A 19,740-nucleotide genomic window follows, 5' to 3' on the forward strand; every position below is an offset into this window, starting at 1 on the left:
AGTGTAGCTCAGTCAGCAGAGTACTTTTCTAACACACACAAAGCCCTGGAGTACTTTTCTAACACACACAAATTCCTAGAGTTTCAGGAGTGGAGCACAGTGGTGCGTGTGTACAACCCTAGTACATGAGAGGTAGAAGCAAAAGGATCAGGAGTTCAAGGCTACCCTGAGCTACATAACAAGTTTGTAGCAATACTGTCAGAGAGAGAGAGAGACAGAGACAGAGACAGAGAGACAGAGATAGAGACAGAGAGACAGAGACAGAGAGAGTCAGTCTATCTAGTATTTGTCAGAAAGACAGATACTACATGTTTTCTTTCCTTGGATACTAGGTTTCATGTATATACATGTATACACACACACTACAACTTGAAAACAGATTTGTGGAGAGGGGACTAGCAGTAGGGGGCAGAGAAAGTTCTTGGGCTAAATATGTCAAAGTTCCTGACATCATTGAATGATACCTGTGTGAAACACATCACTATGTATGATAACTAAACAATAAGAAGTTTTAAATGTGACATGGATGAATTATAGGACAAACCTTTTAATACTTTTAATACTCAGGAAGTGAGCTTATCAGCTAAAATCTGGAGGAAAGAGAAGACCAAAAAAATAAATAAATAAAATAAAATCTGCCTCACTAAATGCTTATGATTTAAGGGAGCTGGGGAGCAGACTAAGGCCTCCTGGTGAGCAGGCTGGGTAGAGAGCCTGTGAAACAACACTGTCAAAAAGCATAGGCCATAAGATGAGGTCTCAGCCAAACCTTGGGGGTTAGGCGGCTTTTGATCAGCACAAGGAAGGACCAAGGGCCTTTCTGTAGTCAGTGACCTAGCAAGGTAGCACATTCCAGGAAAAGGGAGTCAAACATACACCCCCCAATCACTCAAGAAGTGAGCTTTGTTCTCTCGGAAGGGAGCCCTGGCTGCTGTCTTTCTCACACCAATGGCAGAGGTTTCCTTACCCTTATCTCATCAAACAGCCCCGCTCCTGCTGGCAGGACTCTCTGTGGTGGCTCTACTCTCCCCTGAGCTGTTCATGATCACCTTCAGCATCATTAGCCCGCAGTGTCTCCCAGCCTCTGGGCTAATTTATCACTCATTTCTACACATTTACCCTAAAAATAACAAGAAGACTCCCTGCGGAGGCTGAGAGTGTGCAGTAGGAGAAGCAGAGTGATTCTTCACTGACCACAATTGCCATGAGCCTATGAAATCATACCAAGATTTGTCATCCTCCATGAATGTTTATGAGAAGAGTAAGAAAAGACAAATCAAATGTGGAAATTAATATTTGTAAGTCAAAGGCAAGCATAGCAACATGGAAGGAAAGCCAATTCCATGCAACTCTTGGAACTCATTATACATGTTTTACTCTGAAGGGTCAGGATGGTGCAAATGATTTCACACCACTTGCAAGGAGGCCTACTACTGAAAATCATTAGCTTAAGATCAGAGAAGGTAAGACTTGAATCTGAAGAGCTTAAGAAATTTGTATGAATAACCTCCACATCATTTGTGGGTGTGTTGGATGTATTCATACACATAATTTCTTTGGAAGCAATAATCATTGACAATAAAATGCCAAGTGGGACTTAGGAAGCCTGAGATAACACGCCTCCACAGAAATTTCTCAACATATGGACTAGCAAAACAGCAGCTGTGGATGGGCTTTTAATAGACCTAAAATCCTGCAGGAAGTTCCTAACACAAACAATCTTGCATTTAACCACCTTTCCCTAAAGAATCTCACAAAACTCAGTATCCTGCGGAAAGGATGGGTAAAAGGAAAGTTGTAAACACAAGTCAGAATTTTCATTTCAAAATAATTCATAAAGAATAGTAATCATGGGGCTGGAGCAATGGCTCAACAGTTAAAAGCACTTCCTACTTTTGTAGAAACCAGAGTTCAGTTCCTGGCACCCACATCCAATGGCTCACACTGCCTGTAACTCCAGTTCCAAGGATCTGATGCCATCTTCTGGCCACCAAGTATATCTGCACACACACACACACACACACACACACACACACACACACACACGGTGCACATACCCACACAGAGGCACACATGGACACATAAAGGAAAATTTTAAATAAATAAAAATCTAGATTAGTAGCCCTTTGACTAAAAATAGATCTCAGTGGCAGAGCATTCATCTTGCTTGCTTGGGGCCCTGTGTCAATTCCTACACCAGAAGTCTAATCACACAAAGGACCAAAGATATGACAAGACAACATGCCAACCAGGAATAAAGATGATTTCTGAGCATCTTCTAAAATCCCCAGACCTATCTTCTGGGTAGATTTCCTCATTTGAGCCTAATGAAGGCATGAGACCTGTACACTACAATTACCTCAACTTTCAGATAATTATCTTTATGGTCTGGAAAATCACCTCCTATCTTTAACCCCCACAGCATCCTCTTTGTGCCATGAAAAACAGCTACTCTCTACCAGACCCAGATGAGATTTACTGTCATCCCTACATTCTTGGTAATCTGCTGTTTTCACATTCTCACAGGGTGGATAAAATGGGAGGACAGAAGACAAGTGGCCACTGCACTGATAACCACAACACAGTTGGCAGAAGAGTTGAGATATGACAGACTTGTCTCAATATCACCTACACATCAGCTCACTTGGCCAGAATGGCCCTCTGAGGCAGAACTTCCTCACCCAATCCATGCCCAAAGCTAAAGGCTGGCACAGCTAGATTCAAAGCTAAAAATCCTGATCCAGATCTCCTCTCTCCACCCCTGGACCATGTAGCCAATTTCATCAGAGTTCCGGGATAAGATTCATTTAGAAAATAGGAGAGCTGTTTCTGTCCTTTCCTATCAGGGCATGTTGTCTTTCAGACCTTGTCTCAGTCAGGGTTTCTATTGCTGTAATAAAACACCATGACCAAAAGTTGAGTTCTGGAGGAAAGGGTTTATTTAGCTTATACTTCCACTTTGTAGCCCATCATTAAAGGAAGCTAGGACAAGAACTCAAATAGGGAGGGACCTGGAGATAGAAGCTGATACAAAGGCCACAGATGGGTACTGTTTATTGGCTTGCTCACCATAGCTTGCTCAGACTGTTTTCTTATAAAAACCCAGGAATGATACCACCCACAATGGGCTAGGCCCTTCCCCATCAATCACTAATTAAGAAAATGCCCTATGTGCCTATAACACAATCTTATGGAGACTTTTTTTCCATTGAGGTTCCTTCCTCTAGGGTGACTTTAGCTTATGTCAAGTTGACATAAAACTATCAATGCAGACCTGAAATACCCATACACCCAGTAATTCCATGGAGCATCCAACTCCAGACAGAGAGTAAGCCTCAGCAAGTTTTCTCTTTAGATTATCTTTTAAAACAGGTCCTCCAGTCAGATCTGAGTCTTCTTCTCCTTGAATGAATTACATCACCCCTATCATCTCTGGGAGACAAGGCCAGAGGGATTATGTTTCAAATGTTATACTTTTACAAAGCATTTACACAATGAGCATGTTCTTTTTAAAAATGTTTTAATTTCAGAGAAAAAGAAGATTCCATTATTTGAAAAGAATATCCTCTCTATCGCTTTCATTTCCTTCTTTGGGTTCACTAACTCAGCTGTGTGGTTTGTAAGGTCTTCAAAACCTTTTATACTTGACTGACCTTCAATGAAACCTAAATACAAAAGACTTTTTGGTAGGGTTTCCATGGATACAGAACAAAGCTTCCCTCCATTCACAGGGTAAGAGGCAGAGCTGTGGGTTGCTCCTGAACTGAAAATGAGAGAGAGATGGATCAGATCCAACTTCTGAGAAGGCAGAGTATCTCCACCCTCACCCGTATGGCAAACTCTGGCCATGGGTGGCTAGTAAATTTCAGTGTCTCCATCTTTTCTCAAGGACTGCACTGAGAGGAGGGAGAAAATTGGGTGGGGGAGGTAAGGGGGAAGAGGGAGGAGTAGCTTACCCAGTCCAGACTCAGGCAGAGACTGGGCCAGAAGGAGGAGGGAGCTGGGTGATATGTGAATAACAGCTCATAGCCAGGGCCTCCTCACTGCCAGGAGCTGAGCCTGCCCGTGACCTGAACTGTTCACCCTCCCCTGGAAAGCCAGAGTGCACCAATTCTCAAATGCTATGGCAAATGCTAAGCAAACTACATTAACTTTACTGATGTTGAGAGCAGGCTATGCCTACTCCTCCATAATGTGAGAACCCGTGGTTTTCCAGGCTGTGCCTTGCTCTGAGAGACTCTACAAGCAGGTTTTTTTCCTCCAGTTTGAAGGAGGAGGATGACCAAAGCCTCAGTAGAACCACAGAACCACAGATCCCACCTCTTGCCCAGCACAGGCCACATGGAACAAAATGATGACCCATTGTTCCTGGGAGTAGGAAGGCTGCTGCCCTATAAATGGATCTGGAGAACTGAGACTGTAGGAGCACATGGGCTATTAAAATTACATCAAGGACTGAGCGTTGTGGTCCACTCCTGTAATCCCAGCACTCGGAAGGCAGGTGGATATCTGTAAGTTCCAGGCCAGCCTGGTCTACAAAAAGAGTTCCAGGAAAGGCAGGGATATTACACAGAGAGACTCTGTCTCAAAAAACAAAAACAAAAAAGGCAAAAGCAAAAAAAAAAAAAAACTTATCTATCACTTTGATAAAGGTGTCATTCCCTTGTCTAGGCACCATACAGTGGTAGATATTAAGCATTGTGACAACAATGGCCCCAAACCAACCCATCACCTGATACTTGGTGATCTGCCAAAGGCTGACAAACAGAAGACACCTGTCTGTCACTGGGGCTGCAGCTTGACTTGGTCCCTGAATGTTGACTCAGCCTACTTCTGAATGTCTACCTCTTTGCCCATCTGGACCTAAACCTACTGTCCTCTGATGTATACTGGGCTTGATTCATTTGTCCCTGAAGCTGCCTCCATCTTCCCTTTCAAAATGGGTCTTATCAGTGCAGACTCTAACATCTCTAACAGCCCACTTCTGAAAACTTGTGAACTTTAGGCTAGACCCATTTAACTTGTACTCAAGGAAACCACACATATGCAGATATCTAAATAGATTGGCTATGTGCTGTGTGATATCAGAGTTAATATTAGTAATCTAGATTTGACTAAAAAGCTAGAGGTGGTGGTGTATATCTTTAGTCCAAGTACTTGGGAGGCAGAGCCATGCAGATCTCTGTGTGTTTGAGGCCAGACTTGTCTACATAGTGAGTTCTGGGCATGATAAGGCTACATAGTGAGGCCTTTCTTTAAAACCAAAAATCAAGCAAGACTGAGATAAAAGAACCTCCATTTACCTCGACCATATTACAAAGGTAGGAGGAATTACCTGGTAAATTGCAGACATTGAAAGGGTTGAAACTTAAAAAATATTTTGTTCAATAAATTCTGGCATCGTGGAAAGGCACGTATCTGTTTATCTATGTTTGCTAGCATAGCATGGCCACTGGAGCTTGTTATTTTGACTCTTAAGCCTCCTGATCCCAAAACATATCTGTCCTTGAATGTCATTCATCCTATAAATAAGCCTTCTATACAGACTAGGGGTTCTGAGTCCCCAATCCCAGCCTAATACCTAGCAAGCGTTTAATGGTGGCAATACTACAGATGAACCACATGAAGAAATATGCACTTGATATGGATGAGAAAGTAGTGGTTTAAAAAAAAATAAGTAAACTATGTGTTAGATCATTGAAATCAAACTCAAGAGTGGTAGTTGTTTTATTGGAAGGCATATCCCTGGCTAGAGCGCCATCTTCACATCGGCTTTCCTAAGCAATACTTGGAGGGCTCAGGGACCCAACACAAAAGTATTCAAAGACATCCACACGCATGTAGGTGCAGAGTTTGGGGGTCAGGGAAATTAAATATCAACTGTGTTTGAGCTTCTATGTAATGAGAACAAGGAAAGGAACTAAAGAACCCTGGTGGGAACAACCCATCAGTGAACTAAAGAACGTTTTCTCTGCTGAACGCTGGGGTAGAACTGACAGAAATGCAGCTCATCGTGTTGAAGCAACTGAGAAAAACACGTCGAACAGAAGGAAAACAACATCAAACATAGCTGGGACTTGGGGGAAGAGAAGTGGCTTATTTTCCTATCACACCATATTGGATAGCAGAGTAGAGTGGCGTCATTATTTTATTATTTATAACTGCTGGGACACAGCCATATGAGACTTGGCGGAGGTAATCTGGATGGCGGGCCACTTGTTTTATGCTTTTATCATTAGTCACTCCTGCAGCCAAACACCAAAGCTATGAGATGGCAGAATCCAAGCTGACAGTCGCTGTGAGTGAGCTTGGAAGACTTGCTGCTAGACTGAACATCTCATGTGCACCACGGGGCCAAAGGTGATATGAACACCCACAGCATAGTGTCAAAGTGGGCAAGGGCACTGGAGTTCACCTGGTTCTACCCCCCCCCATGTTCAACATGGCAAGAGGACAGGTGATGGGGGTCCATGAGCCTCTGTCCTGTCCTCATCACCTCCTCGGTACATGCTCTCAGGGGAATCATCCAGATGTTTCTGATGGGTTTCCTCATTTGAAAAACCTCTGTCCTCACCCTTTCCATGATCTTCACTATCATCAACAGAAACCTGGCCTGTGATGCCTTATCTGGTTTTCAATTTGAAATTTCAATTGAATCTGGGACCAACTAAGGACACACCTCCTTGCAGATCTATGGGGATATTTCTTGGAAGAATTAACTGAAGGGGAAAGACCCTCCACTAGAATAGGTGGCACCTTCTGTCTGGAGTCTATATATTAAAAGGTCTGATGGACAGAAATACTGCTTTTGCCTGCCTTTGCTGCTTGTGAGGCTGCTGCTGCTGCTGCTGCCAGTGATGATGATGATGATGTTGATGATGATGATGATGATGATGATGATGATGATGATGCCATCCAACCTTTGCTCACATCAGAACCACCTGCTTCTGCCTTCCACCACGATCTGGACACCTGAAGCTCTCCAGGCTCCTTCCCAGCCTTCAGCACCAAACTGGAACTGCTGAGACATTCAGCTACATGGATTGAGCAACTACTGGGATTTCATCCTCTCTACCAAATAGATAGCCATTGTTGGACTACCCAGCACAAAGTGTGTGCCCCAATCTAATCAATCCCCTTTGTTGTCTATATTTATTCTGTAAGTTTCACTAACCCTAGAGAATCTTGACTAACACAGAGACCCTTCCAAGTGGCACATGGTAAGACAGAGATACTATGTTGCATGCTTTGCAAACCATGCATCCTCATGAATAAAGGCTCAGCCATTCAGCTACACCTCATTTGGAACCTGCAGCAGATCCCCAAACATGGCACAACCCATGATCACAGAGGGCTGATCTAACAATGTAGCCTACTATGCAGCCACTGACCACGTGGCTCCATAATTAAAGTGAGCTGTGCCGTCAATGTAAAACCCACACCATATTTGCAGGCCTAGTACAGAAGGAATCAGAGGAGATCACCTATATTTTTATTCTGCACATCCAAATAATATTTTGGTCTATGGAGTTTAAGAAAGTATCTTATTAAAACTAATTTACCTGTTTCATTCTGGCTTCATTTTTTTTTAACATGATTGTTGGATATTTGGATGCAACTGTTGCCCTCCCAAAGTCTCTTCCTTTTGGACACTGTGATTGTTAATATCCCACATTTTAAAGGCTTGGTCATCATCCTATGGTAGGTGGTGGAGTCTTTAGGAGGTATGATCTAATGGGAGAAAGTGAGGACATTGCAGTGTGTCCTTAAAGGAGTATTGTAACTCCTGTCCCTTCCTTCCTCTGTTCCATAAAGTGAGCAGCCACTCTCAGATATACTCTGCCCATAATGCACCATGACACCACAGGACCAAAGCAACAGGATCAAATCACAGACAGCGAGCCAAAATAACCTTTTCTCTTTTCAGTGGATTAGCTCAGGTGTCTTGTTGAAGCAACAGCAGGTAACCAGAACATACATACTCCAGCTCTCAGCCCTGCTCCATCTCCTTTCATAGTGCCATGTGACAAGGGAAGGTCAAGAAAAATGCCTAACTGTAAACAGTTGAAGCTTCACCGGATGCACTGTGGGTGAAGAAGGTGACCTCTCTGTATGTGTCTGTATGTGTCTGTCTGTATGTCTATTGTGTGTGTATATGTCTGTGTGTGTGTGTATGTGTGTGTGTGTGGTGTGTAAGCATGTGTCTGTCCATGTATCTGTGTATGTGTGTCTTTTCTTGTGTATGTGTCTATGTGTCTGTCTGTCTGTATCTATTGTGTTTGTGTGGTGTGTGGTGTGGTGTCTGTGTGTTTGTGATGTGTATTGTGATGTCTTAGAATATGAGCAACAACTGAAACTCTCATGCATCCCTGGACAGATACTGCTTTAGCTTTGCCTGTAGCCATGTCATCTTAAGTGACATGTGTTTCAGCAACTCCACATCAGTTATTAATATTTTAATCAGCCAAGGGCCATCATACTTGCAAATTCCACCTAGGAGCTCACTGGAAGTTGTTCTCCTAAGTTATTTTTCCTAAGGTGTCACTATGTCTCTTTGGCATCATGTAGACAGCACTGCTGAAAGAAGGTTCAACTCTGTAGTGGAGGAGCTTTGTCCTTCTGCACAATTCCCATCTTTCTATCCTGTCTGAAACTGACCTGGCAATCTTGTCCACTCCCAACAGAGAATATTAACATCAAGGGGAATTTTTTCATATTCTATAAAAGGTCAATTTAGAATAAATAGAGAGGGCTTGCAAAATGGCAATTTCATTAAAGATTCTGGATCTTGTCAGGTGTGGTGGGAGAATTCCAAGTTCAAGACCAGCCTAGGAAACTCAGTGCGACTCTTTAAACTTTAACTGGTTAGGAAGCAAGGTAGAGCCAAGGACTCACAACCTTAGGCAACAATGGCAGAGAAGACAGGAGCCATGCAGAAACGCACCCTAGGAATCTGAATCCAGCTGCTGTGTGGTGACCTGCCCGCTGCTCTGAAACTCCATCCATGTCTCAGGTCTTTCCTTACTCCTCCCCACTCCTGACCCTGGCTCTGGGTTTTAAATATGCTAAGGCACTATGGTCTCTTTCACCTTGTACTTTTTATTCATTTACGAAATGATAACCAGCCCTCTTGAGCTTCTCCTCTGGCCCCTTCCCCATACTCAGACCTCTCTCCAATGACTGAGCCCCAGCAGGACACAGTAGTAGTTCTTAATTTTTTTAATTAAATATCCACAAAATTAAAATTACTGTAATTTGCCTTAGTATGTGCTTCATTTTATTAGACTTACTCAAAAGTCTTGGCATTAAAACAAACCTGAAATGAAAGTTTGAAGAAAAACAAGATGTCCAGCTCCATGACCCATGGGACTTCACACAAGCCCCATCCTTGACCCATGACCCTAAGGCACAATGACAACCAAGACCAATGTAGCATCTTGAGGGAAGGGAACAGCTCCACATGCTCAGCTATGGTGGGGGCACACGCATTCTAAGTCATTTTCTGTACGCACTTCCTTCCATCACAGGACAACTTTAGAGAGTGGTCAGTAACAAGAGCAGTCCAGAAATGAAGCTAGCTCAGATAAAACAGCTCTCTACCAGAAACTTAACTGTTAACCAAAGCCAGCCAGCCATAGGATGAAGATTCTTTCCATTTGGTTACTCACTTCCCCCTGAAGGTATATCAGATGCTACCATGGAGTCAAACACCAGGACATTAAATACACTGAAGCCATAGCTTAGACTCTAGCTAACGCAGATGAAGGACTGACTATCATTAAGTAGGCTTTCAATCCTACAAGCCGGGTTTCAGGGCCAGCAAGATGGCTCACTGAGTAAAAAGGCTCACAACCAAGACCAATGACCTGAGTTCAGTGCCAGGAATCACATTGTGAAAGGAGAAAACTGATTCCTGCAAGTTGTCCTCTGGCTTCCACATGCACATAAATAAGTGTAGTTATTTTTAAAGATATAATCTAAAAGCTGTGTCTCCATATTTATTCTACAGTAAAAGAAAGAAAGAAAGAAAGAGAGAGAGAGAGAGAGAGAGAGAGAGAGAGAGAGAGAGAGAGAGAAAGAGAGAGAGAGAGAGAGGAGGGAAGGAAAGAAAGAAAGAAAGAAAGAAAGAAAGAAAGACCAATGTAAAGAGTTAAATATGGAGTGAGTGAGGGAGGGAGGGAGGGAGGGAGGGAGGGAGGGAGGAAGGAAGGAAGGAAGGAAGGAAGGAAGGAAGGAAGGAAGGAAGGAAAAACCGTTAGTTCATCAGAAGAGCCAAATGTAGTAACTACCTTAACATCTAGATAAAATTATGTTTTCTCTAGTGAACTAACAAAAAAGACAACTACATGTTTGGTGTCTACCATGTGTCTGGCATGAAGTATTGTCTGATAAGTCATTATCCCAACAACCTACAAGTACGTACATCATTAGCCTCGGATTGGGATGAATGTGAGGCACTAGCTAGTTCAAACACAGAACAAGTGCAGAAGCCAAACCAGAAAAATCTAACTTAAGAGTCTATTCTAAGTACCACATTCAACTTTCTACTCCTGACATGAGCAGGGCATATGTGTATATGTAATACATTTGTATTTTTATATATAAATATATGTGTATAAGTACTGTAATGTGCTTTAAGTAGGGAGAAATAACTATGAATAGCTGTGTATTATGTGATCTAGACTCAATCCAGTGAATACTACTGAGACATGAGGTGTGGGATGATGTTGCTAAAAGGGAAAATCTGCTCCAGACAGCCAGATACACTAAGTCTAGACACATATGGTCCCCTCCCACCTTTTTAATCATGAAACAGAGAAAGGGATTCCAGATGAATTTAATCTTACTCATCTTTTAAACTTTAAGTCTGGCCATCAAAATATGAGGTTGACAATTGTAATACCCTACTGGCATATATCAGCATAATATGAAAATAAATTGTCTAGTTTTATTTTCATTTGCCTACGGTCCTGTCCAGTTCCTGACTGTTGTTCTTCACAATATGGCTGATATTTTTTTATCACGGTATTTGTTTCATGTGCTGTCCCAGAGTCATCTGTTTCTGAGATTCTTATCTCAAGGATGACTGTCTTTGGGATCTCATTGCTTGGGTGGATATTCTTGGAATGGTGGTCCCAAGGATGACTATTTAGGAGATTCTCATTGCTCAGGTGGTTTCTCTACAAACTGTCCCAAGGATGATTCTTTAGAGGACTCTTGTTCAAATTGTTGTTCTGGAGATGGTGATCCAAAAGATGAGTATACAGGTATCTCTTGCCATTCGAGTTGCTGCTCTGGAAATGATGGTCTCAAGAATAACTGTCCAGGAGTCTCTTGTTCAAGTAGCTGCTCTGGGGATGATGGTTTCAAGGATGACTGTACAGATACCTCTTGTTGCTCAAGTTGTTGCTCTGGGGATGGTGGTCCCAAGGATGACTGCAGAGGTATCTCTTGCTGTTCAAGTTGATGCTCTAGAGGTAATGGTTCCAAGGATGATTGCCTAGGGGATTCCTTTTTCTCAGGTCTTTGTTCTGGAGATGATGTTCCCAAAGATGACTTTACAAAGGATTCTTGTTGCTCATGTCTTTGGTCTTGAGTTAATGATGACTCTTCTAATGATTCTTGTCCCATTGATGGATCTCTTTGAACTTCTGCTTCTGCTTGGGTTTCTGGCAGAGCAGGTGTGGGTTTTTCTTCTAGAATGTCATGTTGTTTTTTCTCTTTTTTTCCAGTAAACAAAATAAGACAAAATCACCAATAAATAGAGTAGCCGTCTAATCACAGACAAACAAATGTTGCTATCATAATATTAAGGATTTAGTAATGACAGTGAAAATTTTCGAATGTAGTATTAAACTTGAAATGCTCTTTTGATTGTATCATCATGTTTGCTCTCATGTATAAACACAATCTGAAGCAAGTATTAAAAGAATAGAATAGATGCCTGAGAAAGGGGGATGAAGGGAATGTCACCAGAGAGTAACTACACACATATAATCCATTTTCATTGAAAATTAACTGTTAAGTTGCCTTATTTTTCTATGAGTCACTGAGACAAGGAAGGTACTTTTATTAAATGAAAAGGAAAAAGATGAAAACACAGGAGAATCTGGAGCCTGTGCTCAACACAAACAAGACAGTCTATAAAGTACATAGAAGAAACCTATGTACACCAGCTCTTCCTGAGAAATTGCATACACCAGAGATAAGCTAACCATAATTGATCTGAGGAAATCAAGACCATCATCCTCTGAAAATAACACAAAAAAAGCCTCTTCATAGAGGAGCCTCACAGAACCTGGAGGATACCAGGTAACCCACATGACATGCATAAAATGTACTATGTTGACCTCTGACCTTCTCATCAAAATCTATTCTCCTTTTTTTTTTTTTTTTTTTTTGGTTTTTTGAGACAGGGTTTCTCTGTGTAGTCCTGGCTGTCCTGGAACTCACTCTGTAGATCAGGCTAACCTCGAACTCAGAAATCCGCCTGCCTCTGCCTCCCAAGTGCTGGGATTAAAGGCGTGCGCCACCACTGCCCAGCCTATTCTCCCTTTCATCTTTAGCTACAACAGCCAAAGCTCAAATCAGAAACCTCAACTCTAGTTTCATCCTAACCCTTTATTTCCACTGTGCCAAGTCTAGACCATGTGCTCTATTCCTAGATACCTGTTGGCCCCTGTATGTCCCTACTGTCTTGGCCCAGGTCTCCTCATCTGATAGAATACTAGGGTTACACCCTAATACTCCTGTCTTCCCTTTGCTATAGAATAATACATAAATTTAGTCAACTATCTTCCTAGTTTAGCATTATCTACAAGACAAAAAATATTATAGCAAATAAGGACCTGGCACCCATGATCAGCTGGCTACCAGATCTGCATCCCCAGCCACCTGCATCTTAGTGGACCAAATGAATAGTTCCAGCCAAAGGAGTGTGAGTCACATCTCATCCCTTCTGGATTGAGAGGGTTAAGTGTTTAATGCAACTTATTCCTGCCTCTGCCTTTCTCTTTGGCATCAAACTCAGAGACTAGGTGCTGATGGGCAACATCATAGCACCAAGGACACGTAAGTCATGAAGGGAAGAGAGAAGCTCAGTAGAGATTCTACCCCACAGTGGGATTTCTGTGGTCATTAAAGAAAGCTCTCCCATGCAGAGTCACTGAGATTTGGAGTTGATATTCCTTACTGCAATTCAACCTTCCTCTGTCACTAACACAAAGGACAAAAGAGCCAAGCCCTGCTTTACCATGTTATGTTCCTTTCCTTCCTCACACACCAGTCTTTGACTCCATGCACACTCAATGAGCCAAACTTCTCAAAATTCACTGTAGCTTTCCCATGAACCTTAATACTCAGATCCATCTGCCACAGTTCCTTCTCCATAGTATCCAACAGGCAAATTCCTGCTGACCATTAACAATTGTCCTTTATACGGGTCTTGTATCTTAGCATCCTTCTTCCCAGTGTCTGGCAGTCCGTCATTGTAACTGGGATCTGTCTCCGGGTATCTACTAAATTTCTCTACCATCCCACTTAGCATAGGCAACTTTCTCCACCAAAGTTGCACCCTGACACATATGAGATCACTCCGAACAGTGGGGATATGTTGTGCTCACACACAGTCCCTCCTCAGTCAGCACATACCCAATCCACAATGAGCAGCTTATACTGGGCTTTATGTTAAAGGGCAGTCATGACACTGGAGTGTCAAAATAGCATTCAAAATAGCCTTGGACAATCCTCACTTCCTTCTCTTGGTTTCAGTGAATTCTCTCTTGGAAATTAGAAAAATAAATGCCTACAGGAACTGTAGGCATAGCTAAAAGCTTGCTGTGAGAATAAAAAAATTAATGCTTATGTCATACAGTTTCCATTGTTATAAAAAGTTAATAGTGACATACATACATGTATACATACATACATATATACATATGTATATATATACACACACACATTGTTATAAAAACTTAAGTAGTGAAAATAAATGTGTGAACTAGAGGTTTAGAAGAAAACATAAAGACTGTCACATGTCATGTATAAGCCAGGTAGAAGTCAGAGCCTAAGGTAGTTGTTCCTGGCCCCTGACTCCTCACTGTCCCCTAGTGAATGCAGTTAAGACTCCACATAAGGGTTGTGGCAGACCCCAGGCATGAGCAACTGAGGCAGGAGAGTTGTATCCTACTCATCATTTTTCTCAAGCATTCAAGTGACATATGGAAGAAACTCAACATATTCAATAAATAAAACATAAAGGAATAAATCATAATCGAACCCAGAAATTCCTTCATTCCATCCACATAGACCCTTTCTGAAGACATATGACATTAGAATGAGCAAAACTCAAAATACAATAAAGGCATAAAAATGTGGCTATATGGATAATATAGTAATATAACAAAAGGAAGATATAAAACAACAGTTTGGCAGAAATGTTCCTGTCGTGTGAAGTTATATAAGAATCCATTTTCAAAATCCTGGCATTCACTTTGTCTTTCAAATTCAACCATAAGTGAGATCAAGGAGTTGTTCTTGGCACTGCCTGCGGTCTACACAGCTTCCTTTCATAATTCAACCTGTCATCTAATAAGCTTCTAACTGTGGCTAAGGCTATCACCTGCAGTACACCAGGGGTACATGCTTATCTGAAGTGTCCTACTTATCACCAGTCTTGGAAGATTTTCTCTAATCTTTTCTTTAATATAGTGTCAGGATAAATGCAGTGAACTTTCAAAATAAATGCACAAAGCAATAACAAGTCTACCTAAACTGAGCTGACCGGCATATAGTGCTAGCAAATGCTAAGTCAAAGAATTCGCTTGTCAAATGACCTAGTGATCATCATTCAGAGGACAGCTTGGCAAACTGCATGCACAGCTAGGAGAGTCCATTTATCTGAACTGGCACAGGTGGCAGAAAAAAGCAGATATGGCTAGCAATAAAGTGACCTCACTGTAGTCACTCAGATAGACAGAGTGGCCCCAAATGCTCCTCTGCCCACACCTTATGTCATGTGCAAACAATCACTCATAGTGCATTCTCTTACCAGGCGTTGGAACCACCTCTTTATTCTTGCAGAAGTTCTTGAGAGATGCTAAAATGAAAAGGAGCACAGATGTTAGTGAACTGAGCAGAGGATTCACTGTGAGCTGTCAGTGGACCACCTATGGCTAAGAGAACCAGTGGAATGCAACCGTCTGGATAGCTTAGAGAGAATTTCAGACTGGTAAAAATGACTCTACTGAAAATATAACCATGCTTCTGTTATGTAGAAATCGATGCTGACATTATCGTTCTTTGGAAAATGGTTGGACGCTGATCTGCCCGCTCTCTTTCTTTAAGAAAAAAGCATATTTTGCTTAAGTTTACTGGCTTTGCTCTCTCCTTCAGCTTCATAGTGCTCCCTCTTTCAGCTTCATACTGCTCCCAATGGCTGGTGGTAGTGATTCCTATCCTGTATTTTTGCAACTCAGGTAGTAGATCCTCTCCAGTAGGACTTTGACCAGAACACACAAAGCTCCTCAGTGGCTAATCTTGGAATCCTGGATCACAGATAACAATAAAAGAATATTTACACTAATATGAAGAACACTAAAACGAGCCCCATGCAACTAATATTAGCTCTCCCAGGGAAACACACTTACCCACACAAGTATGACACGTATCCAATACTACTTCTCTGAAGACCTGCCGCAGGTAAGCAGTCCAACCAACAAGCCTGGTTTGATTTCAAGTATACTGTGAAGTTTGCAAGAGGCTCTTGCCCTACCTCCCAGCTAAAATATTTGCTATATTCAAGGGTCCCCGTGTCTCCACATCAGTGTCAGCACAACTAGCATGGGAACATTTTTGTTAAGAAGCACTCCAGTTCTGATGAACTAAGAATTAGACCCAGGCTGTTCTGAAGACCTGAAAGTCATGGGCCTGCCCAGTTTCAGAGCTTATTGTCACTGAAGGCAGGAACTACAAGAGTCCATGAAAGGACTGGCTGCCGAGATCACACTGCCCAGAGAAGAAGCTGGTGGATCTGAAAATGGGAGCAGAGATGCAAAATCAAGAACTTCAAGTCTGAAGAGAAGGCCAGTTTTCATTAGAGCCATGAGGTTTCAAAGGCCACCGTGAATTAGCTGGCAGAAGGTCAGCAGAACATCTTCATTCACAGAGAAGTCCAGTTGCTGTACCAGCTGTAAGCTCTGTGGGACTGAGGGGTGGCTCAGTCTGTAGAGTGCTTGCTCAGCATGCACCAAGGACTAGGTTACACCCCAAGCTTCACACAAACTAGGCATGATGGTACATGTCTGTAATCCCAGCACTGGACAGGCGGAGGCTGGAGGAACCTAGTTCAACGTCACTCTCAGCTCTGTGTCAAATTTAAGGCCAGTCTGGGACACGTGAGACCCGTCTCAAAAACAACAAAACTTGTTCCTGCGTACATATAGTTTTGCAATGCTAAAACAACAACGGTTCAACAGCCCGTGACTCGAGATGTTAGCTGCGATTTGTGAAAATAAATCCATTCTTTGATTTAAGACGTGACTAGTGTATAAAAACATCGAAGCCCCAAGTTAGAAAGCATTTAATTTTTGGCTGTCGGAGCTGTTACCTAGGTAATTGATTCTCTGTAGCTAGACCAGCCCTTAAATTTTTCGGCAAAGGCATTTCCCAAGTCCTTTAGGAATCACAGTTAAATCAGAAAGTACTTTGGACTCAGTAAATCACTGTCAGTGTCAAGAAAGTATTCCCAATCAGTAGTAGCTAGCTCTGTAGTGACAAGTTCATCTTGCGGCTCTCTGGCAACCACCCCGATTGTCTAGATACAAAATCCATTTACTGAGGGTCAACTTACACAAGTATAGTGCACAGAAGTCATGACGGTCACTGTGAGAGGTCAGACTCGGCCTTAGGTAGGGGTCCAAAAATGTTCAGAAACACTTTGGATTTTGGAAATTGGGATAAGGAATACTCAATCTGTGTTCAGAAATTATCAAGCTTAAAGAGAAATGAAGAGTGAGACAGGTGGGGTGGCAGGCACAAAAGCATCAGCCTTCTTGACAGAGTCGTCCAGCCCTGCAGAGCTGCTCTCTCAGCACACGATCCCTCCTGACGTTCGTGTGCGGCTTTGTGTTCTATTTTTCATTCTGACTTTAAAGGTGTCCTGTTGTCTTTCATCTCTCTTTTTATCGTCAGCTACCTTAAATTCTCTGTCAACAGAACAACAGCCCTTATAATTATGGGAGAGAGAGAGAGAGAGAGAGAGAGAGAGAGAGAGAGAGAGAGAATGAATACCATGATACAGGATCCATTTGTCCTGTTGGAAAATGTTCAGAAAAAGCAAAGTCAAGCTCTCTGCATTTCTCAGGCCAGTGAATGCTTGCAAGCGATGCCACAGACCTGGAGTGGCTAGCCTCCACAGTATTCTAACAGCACACACAGAGAAGTACTTCCTCTGCCTTGGGGGAGAAACACGTGGACTCATGGAAAGAAAACATGTTTCTGGTTCATGTGGCTTTGGAAAAGTCATCCACCTGAGTTAATGCAAACCCAAACTTAACCAATAACTGCCAGGACAGCTATCACCCTCAGAGTGTGACTATCACTCTTGACATTGTGTACCACCCACCATGAGCAGCCAGCACACCCTCCCAGCCACTTTCCCCACTGCTCACCACGTGCACAGCCAGCTCCACCCCCTCCCAGCCCCTTCCTCACTGGGATCCTTCCTGTTGTATGTTATGGCCCTCCACTCTGCCTGTATTACTTACTGTTTTAGGTGTCTCCAATACCCTCTTTCTCTTCCAACTACGCATTCCCAGGAACCTTAAAGACTGAGCATTAATTTCTCAGTTTTATAGAGGAAAAAATAAAAGCACAGGGAGCTAAGACTTATAGCAACTTCAGTTTTCCATAAGTCCAAGAAGTTTGAGCAAAACAGCCACAGAGCCTGACCAACAGACACCAGTGCTGGGCAGACCAAAAGATGGCTGTAACAAGTCCTCTGTTCACATTTGCCAGAAAGGGGAATTTTAAAGAGACTGATTACCAAGTGGAAGGTGGCAGTCCAGAAAGGCTACATGCTTCAGGATTCCAACCACATGGTGGCCTCACAAGCATACGTGCCCAAGTTCAGATCTTCAGCACCGACGTAAGCCAGCAGTTGCAGCATGCATCTGTTAATCTTTCACTGAGAAGTCGGAGGCAGGAGGATGCCTGCAACTTTGACCAGTCAGTCTAACTAAATCAATGAGCTCCAGATTCAGGGGGAAAAGAGAAGGTCTGATAAAATGGCTTGACAGATTAAGGTGCTCACTACCACATTTGAAGACCTGAGTTCAATTCCCCAGGACCTACTTGATAGAAAGAACTGACTCCTCCAAGCTGTCCTCCAACCTCCACATGCCCTGTGACACAGATGTGCCCACATACACACAACAGTCACACATGATAGATAAATAAATAAGGCAGAGAGTGACTTACAGCGACACCTGAGAGTGCCCTGTGATCTCCACACAGCTAAGCACCCATATGCACGTGTGGACATTCACAAGAACTCTGCTTAGCTCACACAGGACTTGGCAGGACTGGAACTTGGAATCATGGTACCTGAAAGCTATCCACATCCTAGCCCCAGAGTCCATGGGTATGTTAGCTTATGTTACACATTAGGGCTGCAGAGGGGATTAAGGCAGCGATAGACAGGAAACATTCCCTCAGAATATCCACATGTGTTCAGCACAATCCCATGGTCCCTTGAGATAGAAGAGAAGAATCAGAAGGAATGGGAACACAAAGGAAGAACTAGAGAAAGGAGTCTGGCTTTGAAAAGGGAGAAAAGATCTACAAACGAAAAATACAAACTGGGAACTGGAAAAGGCATGAAAACAGATTTTCCTTGGACAGAAATACAGGTTGTTAGCCCATGAGACCATGTCAAACCTCTAATCTACAGAACTATAAGATGGTTATTAAGTTTTTGTTACAAAAACTAAATACTACAGACATCTTTTGCCACCCCTCAGAACCTCAGCATGAGGATGTCCATACTGCTCACTGGGGGAGAAGACCTCCCCAGGCAGGCTCTTCCATCCTGACCTCTGCAGACAGATGCAGAGTCACAGAGCCAACGACATGTGGATAATGCAGGGACCAAGATTGAAAACAAATCTGAGGACGATGATCAAAATCCAGGCATGCAATACATGTGAACTGAATGCAAATAAAGGGTTTGAAATGTGAAGTGCTAGCCAGGGGTTGGCCTCACTGTGTGCTGCCAGGGGAGGGACTATAAGTTTGATATCCTAAGAATCTCAGAGCATGCAAAGCCAGTAGAGATGCCGTCTCAGGGAGAACTTAAGGAAGTGCTTCCAATTAGGAGAGAAATTGTGAAGGAGCTGGAAGGCCTAGCTCTGGGATCTTGATGCTCCTAATCTGAACCCGAGTCCTATCATAGTGCCAAAAAAACATGCTAGAGTCCTCCTCAGAAACACATGACAATTTATTGTGCTGTAAGCGCTGTTTCTATGAAATTTACTGCTAGGAAATTCAAGCAAAGAATACAAGTCGGGAGATAAGAGTACACTCTAGCATCGTTCAGGAGTGGCGAGAGTGTTGACCTTAGTGTTTGGTTGACACACAGTAACCATCAAATGTCCAAGAGGACCAGTCAAAAGCAAATACACAGAATCAGCTGAAAATGAATGAGAAGCTGGATAAAGGTCACCCCAGTACAAAAGAGCCTCA

The 19,740-nt window shown here is 42.7% G+C and overlaps 1 protein-coding gene across 1 annotated transcript in view; it reads right to left on the reverse strand.

Moving 5' to 3' along the window:
• Nucleotides 1-11,683: 11,683 nt before the first annotated feature.
• Nucleotides 11,684-19,740, reverse strand: part of Dcdc2c (doublecortin domain containing 2C) — a 67,363-nt gene continuing 59,306 nt past the window's right edge. The window contains exons 10-11 of the mRNA XM_028768910.1: nucleotides 15,050-15,097; nucleotides 11,684-11,720 (exon numbers count right to left, since the gene is read on the reverse strand). Coding sequence (XP_028624743.1) covers nucleotides 11,697-11,720; nucleotides 15,050-15,097 — 72 coding nt within the window. The 3' untranslated portion in view covers nucleotides 11,684-11,696. The remainder of the gene's footprint in view (nucleotides 11,721-15,049; nucleotides 15,098-19,740) is intronic.

Source organism: Grammomys surdaster, unplaced genomic scaffold (genome assembly GCF_004785775.1).
Source record: "Grammomys surdaster isolate TR1022 unplaced genomic scaffold, NIH_TR_1.0 188, whole genome shotgun sequence".
NCBI lineage: Eukaryota > Metazoa > Chordata > Mammalia > Rodentia > Muridae > Grammomys > Grammomys surdaster.